Consider the following 18,915-nt stretch of genomic DNA (forward strand, 5'->3'; position numbering starts at 1 on the left):
GTGCGATTGAGTGGACATGAGGGTTAGGGCAGATTTAAGTGAGTTAGGGTTAGGGAGCGGGTGAGGTGAGTGTGCGATAGTGACGGACCTTAGGGTTAGGGTTTGGGTTAAGGTAAGTGGGTAGTTAGTGGTGTGTGCATAGTTTAGTGTAGGGTTAGATATCAGATTTTAGGTGTATGTGTGTGGATTTCTGTTTGTTTGGTGTGCTTGTGTTGTGTGTATGTGTTTTGGATCAGCGATTTTTTTTCCCTGGGAAAAAAAATCACTGATCTGACAGTTTGAGATTGTAAGCTTTCACTTAAATTAGGTCAATCAATCAGCGTTCACTCTTTTAAGCGTTCAATTATATAATATAGACCCCTATTATCAGTATTATTACTTCTATACTATTATGGCAGACAAACTCGATCTGAAGACACTATGAGAGGGGCATTGTGGGAAGGTCGTAGCTGAGAGTTTTGGGCAGGCGCGAGCTTTGTACCGGCTGTGTCGGTTCCGAGGACTGAACCAAAGTCCTAACAGTAATGAATGGATAAAGATCTACAACACAGATTGAATGTTATGGTTATTTTGTTTTCAGGTTCAGACTCCCAGGTTCAGCAGGAATTTCCCCTCTAAGCACTGGTCCTTTCCTGTACCTAGTAGACAGGGTCAAGATAAGCCCCACAGGGCCAGGCCACCCAGGACTTTATCCCAGGGACAGTAGAGAACCAAACAGTGGACCTCCTCCGCCCCTAAGGCACCTAAGGCAGGGAGTTCTAAGCCATCCTTCTATGGCAAAACCTCTCAATGACTCCCTCTGCCCTCCTTTCACTCACCAAAAGCTAGGAGGAAGGCTCTTCCTCTGCTAAGAAAATTGGCATTTTGTAACCAAAGACCAATGGGTCTTAAAGATAATCTTTCAGGGATACAAATTCTCTTTCAAGGAACTCCCAGTTCCAAGAGGGTACCCAGATTTACCTCCAAATTAATGGACAGAGGCATTAAAACAAGTACAAACTCTCATATCCCAGGGGGCAGTAGAGCCTGTTCCCACAGACCAAACAAGCAAATGCTTTTATTCCAGACTATTCCTTGTTCCCAGAAAAGAGGGCACTTGGCACCCCATCCTGGATCCCCGTCCTGGATCTATCCATTCTGAACACCTCCCTGGTGGTCCTCAAATTCAAAATGCTAACTTTGCAGCAGCTGCTGCCTATGCTGACAAAAAATGCCTGGTTGGTGATCCCAGACCTAAAGGACGCTACCTCCATATCCCTATCAAAAAATCATGCAGAAAATTCCTGCACTTCAAGGTAGGCTCACAACATTTTCAGTTCTCTGTACTACCCTTTGACTGGCGTATCTACTGCACCTAGGGTATTCACCAAATGCTTAGCCCAGGCCATAGCGTTTTGCAGATAGAGAATTATTCAGATTTACCCTTATCTGGATGACTGATTCATTCAGGCAGAGTGCAAAGAAAAGCTGCTCTAGGACCTCCTCTTTGTCAAAACCATCCTAACTTCCCAGATTCCCTCCAGGAGGATCATTTTCCTGGGAGCACTGCTGGACACAGTATCCCAAATGGCCTTCCTATCACCAGAAAAGCAGAGCTTCCTGGCACTCTACTTTACCAAGCTGGCTTCCAGAAGTCACCTCACAGCAAGGAAGTTCCTGCAAGCTTTGGGGTACATGGCATCTTGCATCTTTCTAATTCCTCTGGCCATTTTCCACATGAGGAGACTTAAGTGCTATCTAAAGAACCTTTGGTGTCAGCACTCTCAGCCTCTTGAGAACCCTCTCCCTCTGATCCCCTGTATAAGGGCCGAGTTTCTCTGGTGGGAAAAGGCCTGTCCAAGAACAAGGGTCTCCCCTTCATCCTCCGCCCTATCAGCCAGACCATCACCACCGACGCCTCAGACATTGCTTGGGGTGCTCACCTAGCAGGAAGATGCACCCAAGCCTTCTGGGATAGCCAGCACCTTCCCTTACACATCAACCAGAAGGAAATGATGGCAGTAAAAAAGGCCCTGATATTCTTCAAATCCCATCTCAGGCCAGGGGTCCTCCTTATCAAAACAGACAACACCACTGTAATGTGGTACATCAACCAACAGGGATGGACCCAATCTTACCCTCTGTGCAGGCTAACCTTACCACCCTTCGAACCTGTTACTTCAGCAGAACTAAAATACCTCTCCTGGAAGACTGCTTTGCTGCTAGCTACCACCTCAGCCAGGAGGGTTTCAGAACTTCAGACATTAATGGCCATTGAGCCCTTCATCATTTTCCATGCAGACTGGGTCTCCCTGAGGACTAACCCCTCCTTTATGCCCAAGGTGGTATCTAATGTGACTCTCAACCAGGCCATACATCTACCCACCTTCTTCCCTAACCCTCAAAACAAGGGGGAAAGAATTCTGCACTCACTAGATGTGCACAGACAACTCGGGTACTACCTAGACCGTACTAAAGCCTTGAGGAAAACAGACCAACTGCTGGTCAGCTTTGCCCCAGTGGCAGAGGGGAACCCATTTCCAAGCAAACCATCTCCAAATGGATATCACACTGCATCCATTTCTGCTACAGATTTCATGGGAAACCACCCCGTAAGTCTATTCGTACCCATTCAACTAGGGCAGCCTCCACTTCCACAGCATTCCTGAGAGGAGTCTCCACCAGGGACATCTTGGAAGCTGCCACCTGGACTTCTGTCTATATCTTTACTAAGCATTACCCCTTTACTCTAAAGCTAGGGCAGGGGTTGCCATTGCAGTTCTGCAGGACATGCTGACCCAGGCCTAGGTCTATTACTAATCCTACCACCCCTGTCTTCAGCTTTGGGAATCCTCCCACAGGTGATGACTGCAACAGTGAAACATGAAGAACATAGTACAGTTGTGTACACTTACCATAAATCTAGATATTCGAGTGTATTCACTGTTGCAGTCCTGGTTTCCCTCACTCCTTCCCCCTTATATCCTCTTTTCTTAGGGCGACATAAGCTTCTTATGGTGGCTTTTTGCCACCAGGTCACCCTTACCATATTTCCTGGGGCTCCTGACTGGTTAGGGCAAGAAAAACTGATGTAATGGCGTCGGCTGCCTTGCTTTATAGCACTGACGACTTGACGTCGGTCAACAAGCGACAGCAGCCGACGCAGAAAAACATTGACTCTAGTATTCGGGCCGGCTGAGGGCTACCACAGCAGAGATAACCCCACAGGTGATGACTGCAACAGTGAATACACTTGAACATCTACATTTATGGTAAGTGTACACAACTGTACTTTACATCTGCTTGATAACTGAGATTTTGTTTACATAGGACAAAACCCTTTTGCAAATCTGGCCAGCTATTTGTGTCTTATGCTAAGCCTTTTTTAGGCAAGCCAGTTTCCAAGGTAACAGTTGCTCGTGGGATTTGCATGTGCATTGCTCGAGTCTACGAGGTGAAAGGCAGGTCCTTGCCAGGACAAATGAAGGCACATTCCACCCGATCTATGGCTACATCAGCTGCCTTTTGGTCTAGGGTGTATCTGGATGATATCTGCTCAGCATCTACTTGGTCCTCATCTCATACCTTCATTTCTCATTACAAATTGGATATTGTGTCTCTGAATAGAGCATCCTTTGGCTCTGCGCTGCTCCAGAATATCCTTCCATGAGGGCCACCCAGGAATTTATGGTAGCTGGGGACTCTGTCCCACAGCTTGAAAATCAAATGAAGTAAACTACTTCAGATAAAGAAGTTATGTACTCACCGTAATGTTCCATCTGAGTAGTTGCACTTCATTTGTCTTCAACCCCCCCCCCCCTTCCCCCTGGCCTTATCATGGTTGCAGGCTGGGTTTAGCTTTGTATAAAGTGTATGGCCCTTGACTCTGTCCAGGACTGGGAGTGATATGGAGATACCTGTTATGATGAGACGATATTGGGTTGGGTATATGATACCTTTTCGGCAGCAAACTCGATCTGAAGGGAGAAGGGAGACAGGGGGCAGTATGGGTAAGGGGGGGAGTCTGGAGCTCGGATCCATAACTAGAAAATGTGGCTGTGTCAGATCCTATGTGGATCCGAGATCCACAGCTTGAAGACAAATGAAGTGCAACTACTCAGAAGAATGTTATGGTGAGTACGTAACTTCTTTTTTTTTCTAAAATTTCATTTGTTTTATAATGTAGTTTGTTAGAAAGCACTGTGATAAATGCTGGCTGTAGCTGATAATGTGTAAATTGCAAGTAAGATACTATTGAACAATTCTGAAGAAGTTCGTCACAACGGACGAAACCCGGGTAACATTCGTTTTATGTATTTGTTTGGTGGACAATCAGTGGATGTTGGTGTACTGGTCATTTTCGTGGTGTACTTCTGTTCGTAACTTTCAATAAACGGTCCATTATAGCTGTGGAAGCATTACTTGTACGGCGTGGAAGAAAGTGAGTTGCTGTGATTGCTGTGACTGCTGTGGTATAATTCGCTGCCGAGCATTTGAACTTCCTGTGACATACATTTGTTTCAACAATTTCTTAGTTTTGTTGATACTATTGAACAATATTTAGATAGTTTGCAGATTGCATAGTGGCACAAAGGATAGTGTTATCACCTCACAGCAAGAGGTTCCCTGGTTCAATTCTTGGCTGAGATACCTTGTGTGTGGAGTCTGAATGTCTTCCCTGTGATTGCATGGGTTTCCTTGGGTTGCTCCGGTTTCCTCCCACATTCCAAAGATATGCAGTAGGTGGATTTGACACTCTAACTTGGGCATAGGTGTGAGTGTGTATGCAAGTGTGTGGTGTGGAAGAACTACTGTAGAAGGACTAGCCACCCGGCGGTGCAAACCTTGAGTCTAGATTATCATTGTCAAAGTGACACCCTGACCCATGTGCAAAAATGGGAAAGGGGGTTGTGGATGGATGGATGGATGGATGGATGGATGGATGGATAACTGGAATACAAGCTGTGAAGATAGGTGAAGGCTGCCAGCCTAGCCAGGTAGAATTTTGTAGGTTATTCTGTCATTTGTAAATGTTAATGTAAGCCACAGGCTTGTTCTCTTAAATGTGAAAAAACTGCATTGGATATTGAACTGTAAAAATGTAACAACAGTGGAGTCTGCTGTAAGAAAGCTAAGTCAGGCATTTTATGACTGTCTTTGATGTCAAAATTCGGAGCCGATATGTTTAGAGGGAAGCATCCTGCCTATTGTTTTAAGACCAGAGTTGATGGCTAGAATTTGCATATATAAATGTCCTTTATTGCTCTGGTTTCTGACAGGTGTAAAGAATGTAAATGTAGTTTCTGTTAGCCTGGGAACACCAGAGAAGTGTGAAGAATGATGTAATGTGAAGCAGCTCTGTGTTATCAATTTAAAGAGAGAGAATCAGAGAGCTCTGAGCATTTGTCTTGAGAACATTCACCTCACCACTCTGCCTGTTCTATATGTAAGTTATTTACAACTGTGTTTTCTCTTAGAAATAGCTATGAATTAGAAAGATTAGACTTAAATGTTTTCTGTGTTGATATTAGAACTTTTCTACCATATTATTTCAAGTATTTCTCTATGATCTCTGAACTCTTGACTAGCACTGTGTAGTAAGAAGTATTGTCTTGTGTTTTTATTATTTATTATTGAATATTTTTAAATCTTTCAACTGTGGCTGTTTTATGTAGAGTTAATTTAAGCTCTACAGTTCATTGCATGTATATAGTGATACTGTACCAAGTCACTCTAATAAGCCTTGACTGTTCAGTCACACTTACCATTTGGATAATAATATTGCACAGTAATAATTGGACACCCTTTCAGAAGGGCCTTTGAGTAGCTAATATTAGTGGGTGGTAGCAGCTGGTACAACCATTTAGACTGGGCAGAAAAGGGGTACAGCTGAAGAGCCTATGCCAGCCTTCCCCAGGAGTGTCTGTGTGGTTGTATAAACTCTTATCTCAAAGCGTGTGTGTGTGTGTGTCAGCTACTTGGGCAGGGACATGAAGCACTCGTTGGACAAAGAGGTTGCTGGAGGTTTTAGCTTGCCCACTAGGCTGAGATCTGGACCCTATAGCTGTGCCAGTGTAGAGTCTTATTGGGGACCTGGAGAGGAAGGGAGAAACCAGCCCCAGACTGACTGTGATCTCTTAAGGGAAATTGTACTTTATGATGTGTGTGTTTATTATCCTTTCCCTATATGGACGACCCTCACTGGTGTTAGTGGTGAGGATTGAGGCTCCTTGATTGCTGGGCCAGTGCACGGGTGTCGCATATTAATTGCTTGGCAGTAGTGGGATATGCACACCACATATAAATTGGTTGACAAATACTAATTGGCTTGTAGTGGTGTCAGTAGTGTGAAGTTAGTCAGAGAAAGCAGGCAGCATGTCAGCAGAAGAGTATGGAAAGCTGACAAGGAGCCAGCTGGCTGAGATGTGACAGGCTAAGGGACTGGTGCATGGAAACCTGACTAAGGCAGACATGATTGCAGCTTTGCTCACAGCTGCGTCAGAAAACAGCAACCAAGAGGACGATCAGACTGGCAGTGGAGATGTACCACCCTCAGAGAATGGACAGCTCAACCTTTCTGCAGAGGACTTAAAAAGCCATCTGGAGCTGAAGAGACTTGAGTTGGAGGCCAGACATTTCGAAATAGAAGCAGCTGAGACACTGAGATGTCTGCAGGTTGCGGAGAATGAGCAACTGCTATGCCTAGAAGCTTAGGAAAAGCAGAGGCAGCATGAGATGGAGATGCTGACTCTTCTCCAGAGTCATGTAGGTAATGGGGAAGAGAGTAACCTGTCCCCATAAGCATGAAAGGTCAGTAAATTTCTTCTGCAGTTTAAAGAGGGGGATAATTTTGATAGTTTCATTCATATGTTTGAGAGGGTATGTAAACAGTATGATGCTGACCAAAGGCTCATGGTACAGTTCCTGACCCCTTACTCCACGGTAAAGCTGTAAGTGTGTTGTCTAAAATGTCTGACATTGGTTGTTTTAATTACACTGTTGTTAAGCATTGCTTGTTAGAATGTTTTAAGCCAGCACCTGAAACTTATAGGAAAAAGTTTCGTGAGCATAGACGCAAGGGAGATGAAAGTGTGTGTGAATATGTTGCTGAACTGAGCACTTATTTTTATAGGTGGGTGAGTGGATGTGAGGTCACCACTTTTGAAGGGCTGGCAGACCTTTTGGTGAGGGAGCAAGCCCTTAGCACTTTGCCTGAGGACATGAGGATCTGGTTAGCTGATAGATAATGTGCTACTTCAGATGAGTTGGGGAAGAAGGGAGACCTATACCTAGCAAGCAGGGCATCCGTGCACAGGAAAGGGACCCCCAGTACTGCTCATGGGTCTACAGGAACCCATGGTGGGCAGCACAGACTGCCCCAACAGAATCAGCCAGTGGCAGGGGAAGCCACTAGTCCAGGTGCACGTCCAGGACCTAGGGTTAAATGTTTTGAATGCAACCAGTGGGGCCATGTGGCATACAGATGTCCACGGAGGCAAGGTGGGGAACAAAAGGTGAGAGAGCCAGTAAGTGGGAAAGACAAAATGTCAATAGTAGGTTGTCTTGAGACAACAAGGGTACTGAACTACCATCCTGCAGATGTCCTGATAGGGAAGGATTTGGATGAGGCATTACCATGTGCTTATGCAGTTACACGTAGTCAGGCTAGGAGACAAGCATGTGAGTCTGGTAGCCTGGGTAAGACCCAGACAGATTGCATACTTGCAGCCAGGACTGGTGAGGTGGGTACTTCAGGGAGGGAGCTACTCTGTAGCAGTGAAACTGAAGGTGAGCCACAACTGCTTGTGGGTACTGATGTTCTCTTGGACAGAGTGACTACAAAGGTAGAGGGGTGAGTAGTAGTATCCAGGTTGACAGTGAGACACCACTGTCACAGGATGCCAGACTTCCTGTCAAGGGGGAGCTGGGAAGGGTTACAAAGAGAGAGTTGAGACAGGCTCAGCTCTTAGACCCCACATTGCAAGGTCTGAGACAGGTAGCTAGTGAGGGACCTGATTCCCAAGGGAAGGGGGAATCTATATACTGGGACAAAGGATTACTGTATAGAGAGTGAACCCCTGAGGGAGGACTAGAAGGTGAGAGGGTACAGCAGTTGGTAGTGCCTACAGCCCACTGTCTGGCACTTCTAGCCATAGCCCATGATATTCCCTTTTGCAGGTAATATGGGCATAAAACATACAAAGAGATGGATTATCCAGAACTTTTATTGGCCTGGAATTTCCAGAGATGTAACAGGGTACTGCAGGACCTATGTGCAGTGACAAAAGGTAGGCAAGGCAGGAGACAAGGTGAGTGCTCCTCTGATGCCTTTACCTGTGATTGAGGAGCCATTTCAGAGGATAGCTATGGATATTGTGGGGCCTCTGAGTACCTCAAGTTCCACAGGGGAAAAAGTATATCCTAGTGGTAGTGGCATATCATACACGATACCCTGAGGCAGTGGCTCTGTCCTCCATTGAGGCAGAAAAAGTGGCAAATGCTTTGTTAGAGATTTTCAGCCGGGTAGGTTTCCCAAAAGAAATACTGCCTGACAGAGGTGCCAATTTCATGTCAGACCTGCTGGCTTGTCTGTGGAAGCACTGTGGGGTGAAGCACATGAAGATCACCCCCTACCATCCCCAGACTAATGGTCTTGTTGAGAGGTTAAACTCTACAATCAAGTCCATGCTACTGGCATTTGCAGACCAGTTTAAGAGGGAATGGGACAAATATTTGCCCCATGTGTTGTTTGCTTAAAGAGGTTCCCCAGGAATCCACAGGTTTTTCACCCTTTGAGTTGTTGTATGGGCATAGGGTGAGGGGACCACTAGATTTAATTCAAGATGAGTGGGAAGGTGAGTGTGAACCTCACAAGGAGTCTGTTGTGGCATATGCCCTAAACCTCAGGACAAGGCTCCGAGAACTCATGGGCTTGGCCCAGAAAATCCTGGCAGAAGCCCAACAACAGGAAAAGGTGTAGTATGACAGGAATGCTCAAGCTAGAGAGTATGCTGTGGGGCAGCAGGTAATGGTTCTCATTCTTGTCAGACACAACAAGCAGCTTGGGAGGGACCCTACCAGGTGGTAAGAAAGGTAAGTGATGTTAACTACATGGTGAAACTGCTAGGCAGGTGGCAGGGGCACAAATTGTACCATGTTAACATGACAAAACCTTACCATGATAGGGAGGCCCCTGTGCTAAGCATTTGCAGTGGATTGCAGGAAGAGTCTGAGGGAGATCTGATGACTGATGATCTCAGTGAGGCTCGGACTGACACCTCAGTGGAAGGGGTAGCAATGTCCCAGCAGCTATCTCCTACCCAGGTTCGAGAAATCTGAGCAGTGTTACAGGAGTTTGGGGTCATGTTCTCTGGGAAACCAGGTGGATACAGTACCCCAAAGGCCTGTTAGGCAGGCCCCTTATAGGGTGCCTGAGAGAGTCAAACAGACTCTGAGGGAGGCGATACAGGAGATGTTAGAACTAGGGGTGATTCAAGGGTCCAACAGTCTGTGGACATCCCCAGTGGTGTTGGTGCCAAAGAAGGATGGCAGCACCAGGTTCTGTGTGGATTACAGGAAATTAAATAGTCACACACAGTCAGATGCTTACCCTATGCCTAGGACAGATGAGGCCCTAGAGCATCTGGGTGGGGCTGAGTATCTTGCAACTATTGATCTTTCCAAGCGTTACTGGCCGGTGCCCTTGACTCCCAGTGCTAAAGAGAAGTACGCCTTTGTGACTTCTTTTGGCTTGTATGAGTTCACAAAGATGCCCTTTGGGATGAAAAATGCCCCAGCGACCTTCTAGAGGCTGGTAGATCATATCTTAGCAGGAGCAGGAGGGTTTGCCCTTGCTTACCTAGATGATATTGCCTTCTACAGACATTCCTGGCAAGAGCACCTTCAACATGCCAGGGTGGTGCTGGGCAGACTACAGAGGGCAGGGTTGACCATTAAGCCCAGCAAATGTCAGGTGGGTATGGCAGAGGTCTCCTACCTGGGACATAGAGTGGTGAATAGTAAGATCAGGCCAGAACCTGCCAAAGTGGAAGTCATTCAGGCATGGCCTGCACATGGTACCAAAAATACAGGTGAGGGCATTCTTAGGGACAGCAGGGTACTACAGAAAGTTTGTCCCCAGTTATAGTACCATAGCTGCTCCCCTCACAGACCTGACAAGGAAGAACAGAGCCAGACAGCAAAATGCCAAGTTGCTGAGATGGAGCCTAGGGTTGCAAGAATATGATATGTCAGTGCAGCACTGCAGTGGGATTAGCAATGCCAACGCAAATGGGCTTTCAAGACAGGGAATGGGGTAAGGTATGCTCAGATAGACCTAACCCTCTCAAGCAACGTTTCTCAGGGGTCACTTGAAAAACTAGCTTGAATTCTACAGGGGGAAGGATGTGTGAAGATAGGTGAAGGCTGCCAGCCTAGCCAGATAGAATTTTGTAGATTATTCTGTCATTTGTAAATATTAATGCAAGCCACAGGCTTGTTCTCTTAAATGTGAAAAGACTGCATTGGATATTGAACTGTAAAAATGTAACAACAGTGCACTCTGTTATAAGAAAGCTAAGTCAAGCATTTTGTGACCGTCTTTGATGTCAAAATTCAGAGCCGATATGTCTAGAGGGAGGCATCCTGCCTATTCTTTTGACCAGAGTTAATGGCTAGAATTTGCATGTATAAATATGCTTTATTGCTCTGGTTTCTGACCAGGTGTAAAGAATGTAAATGGAGTTTCTGTTAGCTTGGGAACACCAGAGAAGTGTGAAGAATGATCATGTGAAGCAGCTCTGTGTTATCATTTTAAAGAGAGAGAATCAGGGAGCTCTGAGCATTTGTATTGAGAACATTCAACTCACCACTCTGCCTGTTATATATGTAAGTTATTTAGAACTGTGTTTTCTCTTAGTCTAATCTTCCTACTTCCTAACTATTTCTAAGTGTTTTTCTGTGTCAATGTTAGAACTTTTCTACTGTATTATTTTAAGTATTTTTCTGTGATCTCTGACCGCTTGACTAGCACTGTGTGGTAAGAAGTATTGTCTTGTGTTTTTATTATTTATTATTGAATATTTTTAAATCTTTCAACTGTGGCTGTTTTATGTAGAGTTAATTTAAGCTCTACATTTCATTGCATGTATATAGTGATACTGTACCAAGTCACTCTAATAAGCCTTAACTGTTCAGTCACACTTACCATTTGGATAATAATATTGCACAGTTATAATTGGACACCCTTTCAGAAGGGCCTTTTAGTAGCTGCTATTAGTGGGTGGTGACAGCTGGTACTACCTTTTAGACTGGGCAGAAAAGGGGCACAGCTGGAAAACCTGTGCCAGCCTTCCCCAGGAATGTCTATGTGGTTGTATAAACTCTTATCTCAAAGAGTGTGTGTGTGTCAGCTACTTGGGCAGGGACATGAAGCACTGGTTGGACAGAGAGGGTGCTGGAGGTTTTAGCTTGCCCACTAAGCTGAAATCTGGACCCTATAGCTGTGCCAGTGGAGAGTCTTATTGGGGACCTGGAGAGAAAGGGAGAAACCAGACTCAGACTGACTGTGATCTCTGTGAGCTCTTAAGGGAAATTGTACTTTATTGTGTGTGTATTTATTATCCTTTCCCTATATGGATGCCCTTCACTGGTGTTAGTGGTGAGGATTGAAGCTCCTTGATTGCTGGTCCAGTGCACGGGCATCACACAAGCAATGAAGAATTTAGTTGTTTACATGAAACTGGCAAGGTTACTGCCGCTATATTTTTATTGTCTATGTTTGGGGATTTTATAATTTGCCAAAAACAAAAAGGAAGTAATTGCTTTTTACAGAATTGCATACAGTTAAACCATACTTCTTTATTACAGGCCAACAGACAAACTCCTAAATGTGATCCTGAAAAGATATCCACTCCTTCAGATAAAGCACTGAGGAGATTTGAAAATAAAATAAACCTTGGTAAGTATAATTTTAATTATGGGTCGAGATATTAGCAGCCCAGGAAGTAGCAATGTGATATATTTATATACATTTCTTAGTGCATTAGCTTTGGAAATTACAAAGCAGTGGTAATATGTATTGCATTTATTTATTTATTTTTCCCTGTTGCCTGAGACTGGTTGACTGGGCTTCATCATCACGTTTTACAGGTTCTTGCACCTGCAGTAGTTAAGACAGCGCAATGTATGTACCCCAGTATATCTGAGCTTTTTTGTCCAAGAAATGTTTCTTTATTTGCTATCCAGTCTCTGCCTTATGCAGGCCCTTGTTCAGATATTTATTCCATAGTTCCAGAGCATTGTGTGTTGAGAAGAGCAGTGCAAGGCCATTTCCTAGTCACACGAAGAAAACCATTACAATTTTCCTCTTTTCTTTGTGGAAGTCAGTGTTTGTAATATCACTGTAGTACTTTATCCCTTTGTGAGATTTGTATCTTCTGGATTTTCTCCATTAAATGGTTCATACTTTCTGTCTCAATTCCTGTCCCTCTACAAAGAAGCAATGCTTTCTACTTCTCTTTAGTGGCTAGTTCCCTGGTAGTCAGCATTTATTCCTGAACCTATGTTTCCAGTATAGTATGTGAAAGTCCAACTAGTTTCCCAGAGGAAATATATAAAGATGTACCATTTGTGTACGTTTTCTTTAAAACATGTTTTAGTTGCAGTTTCTCTTTTTTTTTCTTTATCGTTCTTTAGATAAACTTCAATTTGCTGACTCTGTGATCAACAAAGTTACGAACATGTCACGTCAGAAAGAAGCAGACATGTAAGTAATGACAGTTAAAAAGCTTTGTTTTTTACATAACTACTGAATAAAATAGCTTGTAGTGATCACTGTAAAGTTGCATTTACTTTTTTAGTTTTTTTGTTTCGTGATGTCGTGACCCACAGCCTGTATAGTGGTGGAACCAATACCTAATACTTACTGTGAAGCTTCTAGGATGTGATAAGTAAGTGTGTGTTACTGTGACTGTCTCACTCGTCAAGCTAAATGCAGAGAATGCCTGTTGTACGGCCCTTTCAGTAAAACTGGCTTCTCCTATCATTTGACACTTATTTTTGAATAAAACTGGCTATCGGATGGCTGCCTTTATCTTTAGAAACATTGCATTGTCAGCATCTACAAAAAATACCTCATGAAAAGAGGGAGATTCTTCCCCTCTGCATTCTTTTTAATCTACCACCAGTTCAGCATTAACATGGCCTTTTTCCTTTTTTAGAGGAATGTAATTTGTTCAGCATTAGTTGTTAATCATTTTAAGATGCTTTGGTGGCAAGAGTGTAGGGCCAAGAAATCAGACAGAAAATGATTATAAACACACACACTAGAAAACTAAAGTTAAAATTAGTATTTGGAAAGACTGATCAACAAATTGAAATATAATGTATGTGACTTTCTGGTTTGATGTTTTTTGCCTTTTCTGGTGTTTAAGCTGTAGATTTTGGGGTTAATGATTAAAGATAATGATCTTTGGAAATATTTCTGTAGCTGGAAGTGGATATTTTGTGTGGTCTGTGGCCACCTTCTTGACATGGATGTCTTTTGTAAGCAGTTTAAATTGACTTGCTATCTGAAGGCTATGTGGTATGTTCTTGGAAAGCAAAGGAAAAGATATCCTCTAGTCGATTTTCCTTCATGAGAAAAAAAATAGGGAATGTGACAAGACTGTAGGTGTTGAGAGATGCCTTCTGTTTAAAAAAAGAGTATTTGTAGGTCTCATTCTGTAGATAATTCAGATGTACATTCATTGTAGTTTTGCTCTCCCTCTGTCTCTCTCCCCTTTTTGGAAACAGTTGAAAAGGAAGGAGGAGGCCTTTATTTTGGTGTTATCACTACTGAAGCTCTCACCAACCCCCCCCCCCCCAGACCCCAGACTCAAGTTGTCAGCTAGTGGAGGCTTGTCAAAACCAGACCCTGCTTCACGTTTCATAGTTGATTTTCATTCACTTACTTTAATGCTAAGGTGTATTGTCCTCAGTTCTCAGATTATTAAAACCATCTGTTTGTCTTTGCATCTTATGACATCATCACAAAGGTGTAAGGGCTGACTGTTGATGTGCGGTGCATCATTATCATCATCTGCTTCTTTTTCATCTATACCATTTTGATGATTTTTGCTGCAGTTCTAATTAAACATCTTACTTCTACTGAAGGGAATTCAGTGAGTTGGCAGAACTCCTGTCGCTGTTGTTTTAGCAATTGGTGCTCAGGCTACATGTTAGCCAGCAGTCCCTACCTTCCTTTGGACATGTAAGGAAGCTCCTGTCATGCCCAAAATCTTTGATGTAGACTTGTCAGGGAACATTTAAACTTGTGGCAGAAAAATGGACTGTACACATGAGGTCTCAGCATTTGTTTCATTGGACTCTGGACAACTACACATGTAGAGCAGAGCCTTTAATTTACCTTCCGAACACCCAACATTAAATAATTCATCAAGCATACTGACCTTTTTTTGTGTATGTCTGTGGTCCAGGATAGAGTCATAGATGCATTTATGACCCTTTTTGTCCATTGTTTAGAATGTCCAGTGCTTCAGCTGAGGATACTAGTCTTGCTGTTCCCATGTACCTTAAGGGATTAAAAAGCCTAAATAGTTCCATAAAAAACTGACCATTGTGGAGTATTGGACAAATGATGACCCAAGGTATATAATTTCCTTTGCTATTATGCAACTTTTTTGTTGCTGCATGCAGCATTCAAGCAATCAACCACTCCCCTGCAGTGTAGAATTACTTCCTGACATGAAATCCAAGTACTTGGATTAAGAGAGTAAAATGTGTTGTGTATCCTATATCCTGGGTGCGTACATCACCAGTTGATCAGCACAATTCACAAAATGGTGGGGTAAAGGTTCAGAAAGGTAACCCAAGCCTTCCTAAATGTATTCCAGAGGCAGCGGTTATAAAGAATGCTGTGATATCCTTTGAGGACTGTAGACAATCTCTGGAGGCCCTTGCTGTTACTATGTTTGGAGTAATGGTCCAGACGCCAATTCTGTCTTGAAATGTAGGGCTTAACAGGAGTAGTTCAGCAGAATATCCTGACTTCCATTTTGCACAGGATGTTCCTCATTTAGTAAGCAAGAAAGAAACTGCATGACAAAGGACAATAACTCTGTGCATCATCTGTAATGTCGTAATGGAGAAGTGGGCACTTCTTATGCATAGTGATGCTTTAGATCTAGGACTAGATGTTTACTTGCCATATAAACATATTCATGGCATTCTGCCTTTTGGAAGATGAAAACTTTTTAATAGATGCCTTAAGGCACCACCTGAGTCTCAGTCTGGACTTTTGAATCCACCTTCAAGACACATAGGTTATTCTGGTTTCTGATATCCAATAATGGATTTCAATACTGAATAGGAGAATACACTGTAGACCTTTTTGGTTCTCAGACCTATTATAGGAATTGGGCAGTAAATGTATTTCTTTCTGAAGTTGAAGAACTTGTTCAGGTTTGTCCAATTTCTTGTTTCATTGCATGATAGTGAGATGTTGGGATGAATACCTCATGCACATTTAGTGCTGCCTGTGGATAACCAGGAGAATGTGGTTCCCTATTTAGGTTATCAGCATTGAGGATATTATTCAGATGTGCATTTTTCCACTTTTGTCTTCATTTTGGGGTACTTAAGCATAACTTTAATGCTCATCTTTTGTGGTGGCTCTGATGTTCACTTCTGAAACATCTGTTTGTTACCTTTAGATAAATGGTGGTGTTTTTCATTTGTTTCTGTAATCTGAACCTGGATCTTGCCTTGAATACTATCAAAGACTGTTTGAGGAACCCTTGGAAACTTTTTATTTCAATCCAAGGTACAGTATAGTTAAGATCTATAATGTAATCTTATCAACCTATTCTGTACAGACTGAATGTTCATTATTAGTCCAGCATATATTGACCAAGAATATTTAACAGCTGTCTTTCACTGTGTCTGCAGATAAAATTCCAGACAATAATTTGACTGGGCAATGATGATCACAAATGTTTTCTCATTTATTGAATTGACTTACTCAATGGTTCTCAAATTACTTCGCTGGAAGTCCCTCCCTTTTGACAGGTGTTTCTCCTGACAAAGTGAATCTGACTTGCAGAATCATTTGTGTAAAAGGTGTTATTCAGTACTTCACACCGGTTAGGTCTCCTTAAGAACCAATCCTAAATTCGTCTCCAAAGTAATTTCAGAACTTTTCACGTAAAATAGCTGTACATTTTCCATGGCTTTGTCTCAGAAAATCAGAATGGAGATGAGACTTCATATCATAAGTATGCACAAAATTAACTAGTTGGTGGTTCTGTTCTTATTTGTTAGAGAAAAGAAGTCAACAGTAAAGTAGATATTACATTGATGATTGACTAGTTGCATTATCTTGTGACACTGAAAACATGGCCAGCTTTCTTTGTTGCATTAAACGTCATTCCATTAGAAGGATGACAAAATTTAGAATCTTTTTTAGGAATGTGTTCAGAGAATGCATTATGCATCATAGTCCCATAGTTTGTTTAGTTCACACCACCGTCAAGCATTACAGCTTAGTTCTTCGGCCAGAAACACAGATTTCTTTAGCAGGACTGTATTGCATGGTATTTTGTCTTGACAGACTTAGACAGTGGACTTGGAATCTGTTTAGTTTTGCAGATCCACGTTTCTCTGAAACTATTCTGGTATCTGCATGCGAGCATTAGTCGTATCTCTGGATCTTCGAGAGGGCTTCTGATGTAGGTACTTAATTTACCCCTCAGCCATCTTTGAGCTAATCTGCAACTAGGGAGAAGATGTATTCATAAAATGGTTTATGGTGCATTAACATTATGTTGGAATTTATTTTTTTATTTTGCAGAAAGGCTCTTGGTTTGATTGGAGTAGCAGCTGGATATTTTGACAGTTAGCACTCCTTTTAATGCACAATATGATAATTGACAGCAGCATGGGTCAAAATAGTATTTTCTATTGATTGATGACATAGTGATTTTTTTCAGTCTGGTTCAATGGATTAAAAGTTGAAGTAAGCTAGTTGGGGGAACCCACTTCTGTCAGCTTTGTCAAGGGAATAAAAGTGGAAGTACAGTGTAAACTCTGTTAACCGGAACTCAAGCAACCAGAAAAAATTGAAGAAATGCAGTACAGTATCAACAATTCAGTTTTTCATGTGTTGCACTTTCTGTCCCCCCCTGCAGAAACATACCTTACGTTTTTAGTGTGTTAAAAAGGAAGCTGCAAATAAATTCCCTCTTCCCAGCCTGAGAACAAGTCAAACAAAACAAGTCAAATCACTAAAATGTCAACACTCGCTCCATACTCACTCAGTTTGCATCAGATTGCACATTCTCTCTCTGATCTCTCTGACAGTCTCTTCAGCTTTCATAACTACATCCACTCTCTCTCTCGATCTGTCACATACACTCTCTTCAACTTTCATACATCTCTCTCACACACTTTTGCTTCTGCTTTCATACATGCATTCACTCACTCTTTCTCTCACACACTGTCTTCAGCTTTCATACATCTGACCGATCTGTCACACAGTCACTTCTGATTTCAAACATGCATTCTCACTCTCAGTCTCTCTCTATTCAATTCCAATCCACTCAGCATGCCACTGTAAACTGTTCCGCATGCCATGCTTTCTAGTGGAAATATACATTGAAAATATTGTTCCAGCCAGGCTTTTAATTACTGTATTTCAATATTAAAATCAAATCAGTACAGTGTTTATGGTATGTTATAGTATAGTATAGGGACAGTATTTGTCAGGTCTGTTTTAATAGTAACTCTCAAGCAGCCAAAAACTACACTTACCCAGCATCTACCAATCCCCATAGGTGCCGGTTAACTGAGAGTTTACTGTAATCTAGCTGGGGAACCTACTTCTGTCAGCCTAGTTCAAGAGAATAAAAGTAGGAGTATGCTAGTTGGGTGAACCCACTTCAACAACTTCCTTTAAAACCATGTTTATATGGTATGCACTCCTTTTTGTACTTTACTGCTAGTTTGTTTACTGCGGTGGTGGTGCTGCGGTAGCGTTGTCGCCTCATAGTAAGACGTTGTCCTGTTCGATTCTCAGCTAAAGCATCTTCTGTGTGGAGACATGCATGAATGGGCGTACCTTCATTGAAGGTTGTGCGTCAGGGCTGGCAACTTGGTACGTAAAAATCTACTGCCAATCATTAGTGGACCGGAGTTCCGCTGTGGCAACCCCTAACCGGGAAAAGCCGAAAAATGCAACAACTGCCAGTTTGTTTACTCATTTTTTAAATTAATGATTTCTAAAGTGCTGCTGGTAACACTTTTTTCTCAGTAGTTACGACTGGTAGGTGATTTGATTTCATTACATTAAATGGTTTGTTACTAACATGCTTTATTATAGTTTTTTTTTTTTTTTTTTTTTTAGTAACAACCCTGAAATGAATGATTTGTGCTTGCATCAGCACCATCCTCCAGAGTCCACTTTTTCTCTATCACTTCATCTTATAGATGAATTTGGGTAATACTGAGTTTTGTCAGTCACTGATTGAGGGCGATTCCACTGAGAGCAGTTACCATTTTCCTGGTTTCAGCACTGAATGAAAGGATGTTTGATCAAATGCTTTGTGTCATATTTGATGAAGCAATGGACTTAGATTTGTGTAGGTGATGGGCTTAATAGATAAGTTTTAAACTTAAGGCTGAGTGTAGTGATGAATGGGTTGTTATTGTGTCTGTGGTCTTTGCATTTTAGAATTAAATACTCAGAATGTTTGTTTAATGGATATGGCTCAGTTCTCTGCATTTTCAGTGATATTCTTTGTGATCCATCATGACCAGTCGGTACCATCTTCCTGATTCCCCTTAGTTTCATTATTTCATCTTGTGGCTGAGCTGCTCACTATGTTAGAACCCCTCGGTATACCCCTGAGGGCAGGGATGCCCATTCAATGAAATGCGGCC

The 18,915-nt window shown here is 42.5% G+C and overlaps 1 protein-coding gene across 1 annotated transcript in view; it reads left to right on the forward strand.

Moving 5' to 3' along the window:
• Positions 1-18,915, forward strand: part of RIOK1 (RIO kinase 1) — a 623,754-nt gene that overhangs the window by 119,412 nt on the left and 485,427 nt on the right. The window contains exons 3-4 of the mRNA XM_044065411.1: positions 11,848-11,938; positions 12,676-12,745. Of these exons, the coding sequence (XP_043921346.1) occupies positions 11,848-11,938; positions 12,676-12,745 (161 nt within the window). The remainder of the gene's footprint in view (positions 1-11,847; positions 11,939-12,675; positions 12,746-18,915) is intronic.

The sequence above is a fragment of the Protopterus annectens genome, chromosome 3.part0 (assembly GCF_019279795.1).
Source record: "Protopterus annectens isolate FY-2018-M chromosome 3.part0, PAN1.0, whole genome shotgun sequence".
Classification (NCBI taxonomy): Eukaryota; Metazoa; Chordata; order Ceratodontiformes; family Protopteridae; genus Protopterus; species Protopterus annectens.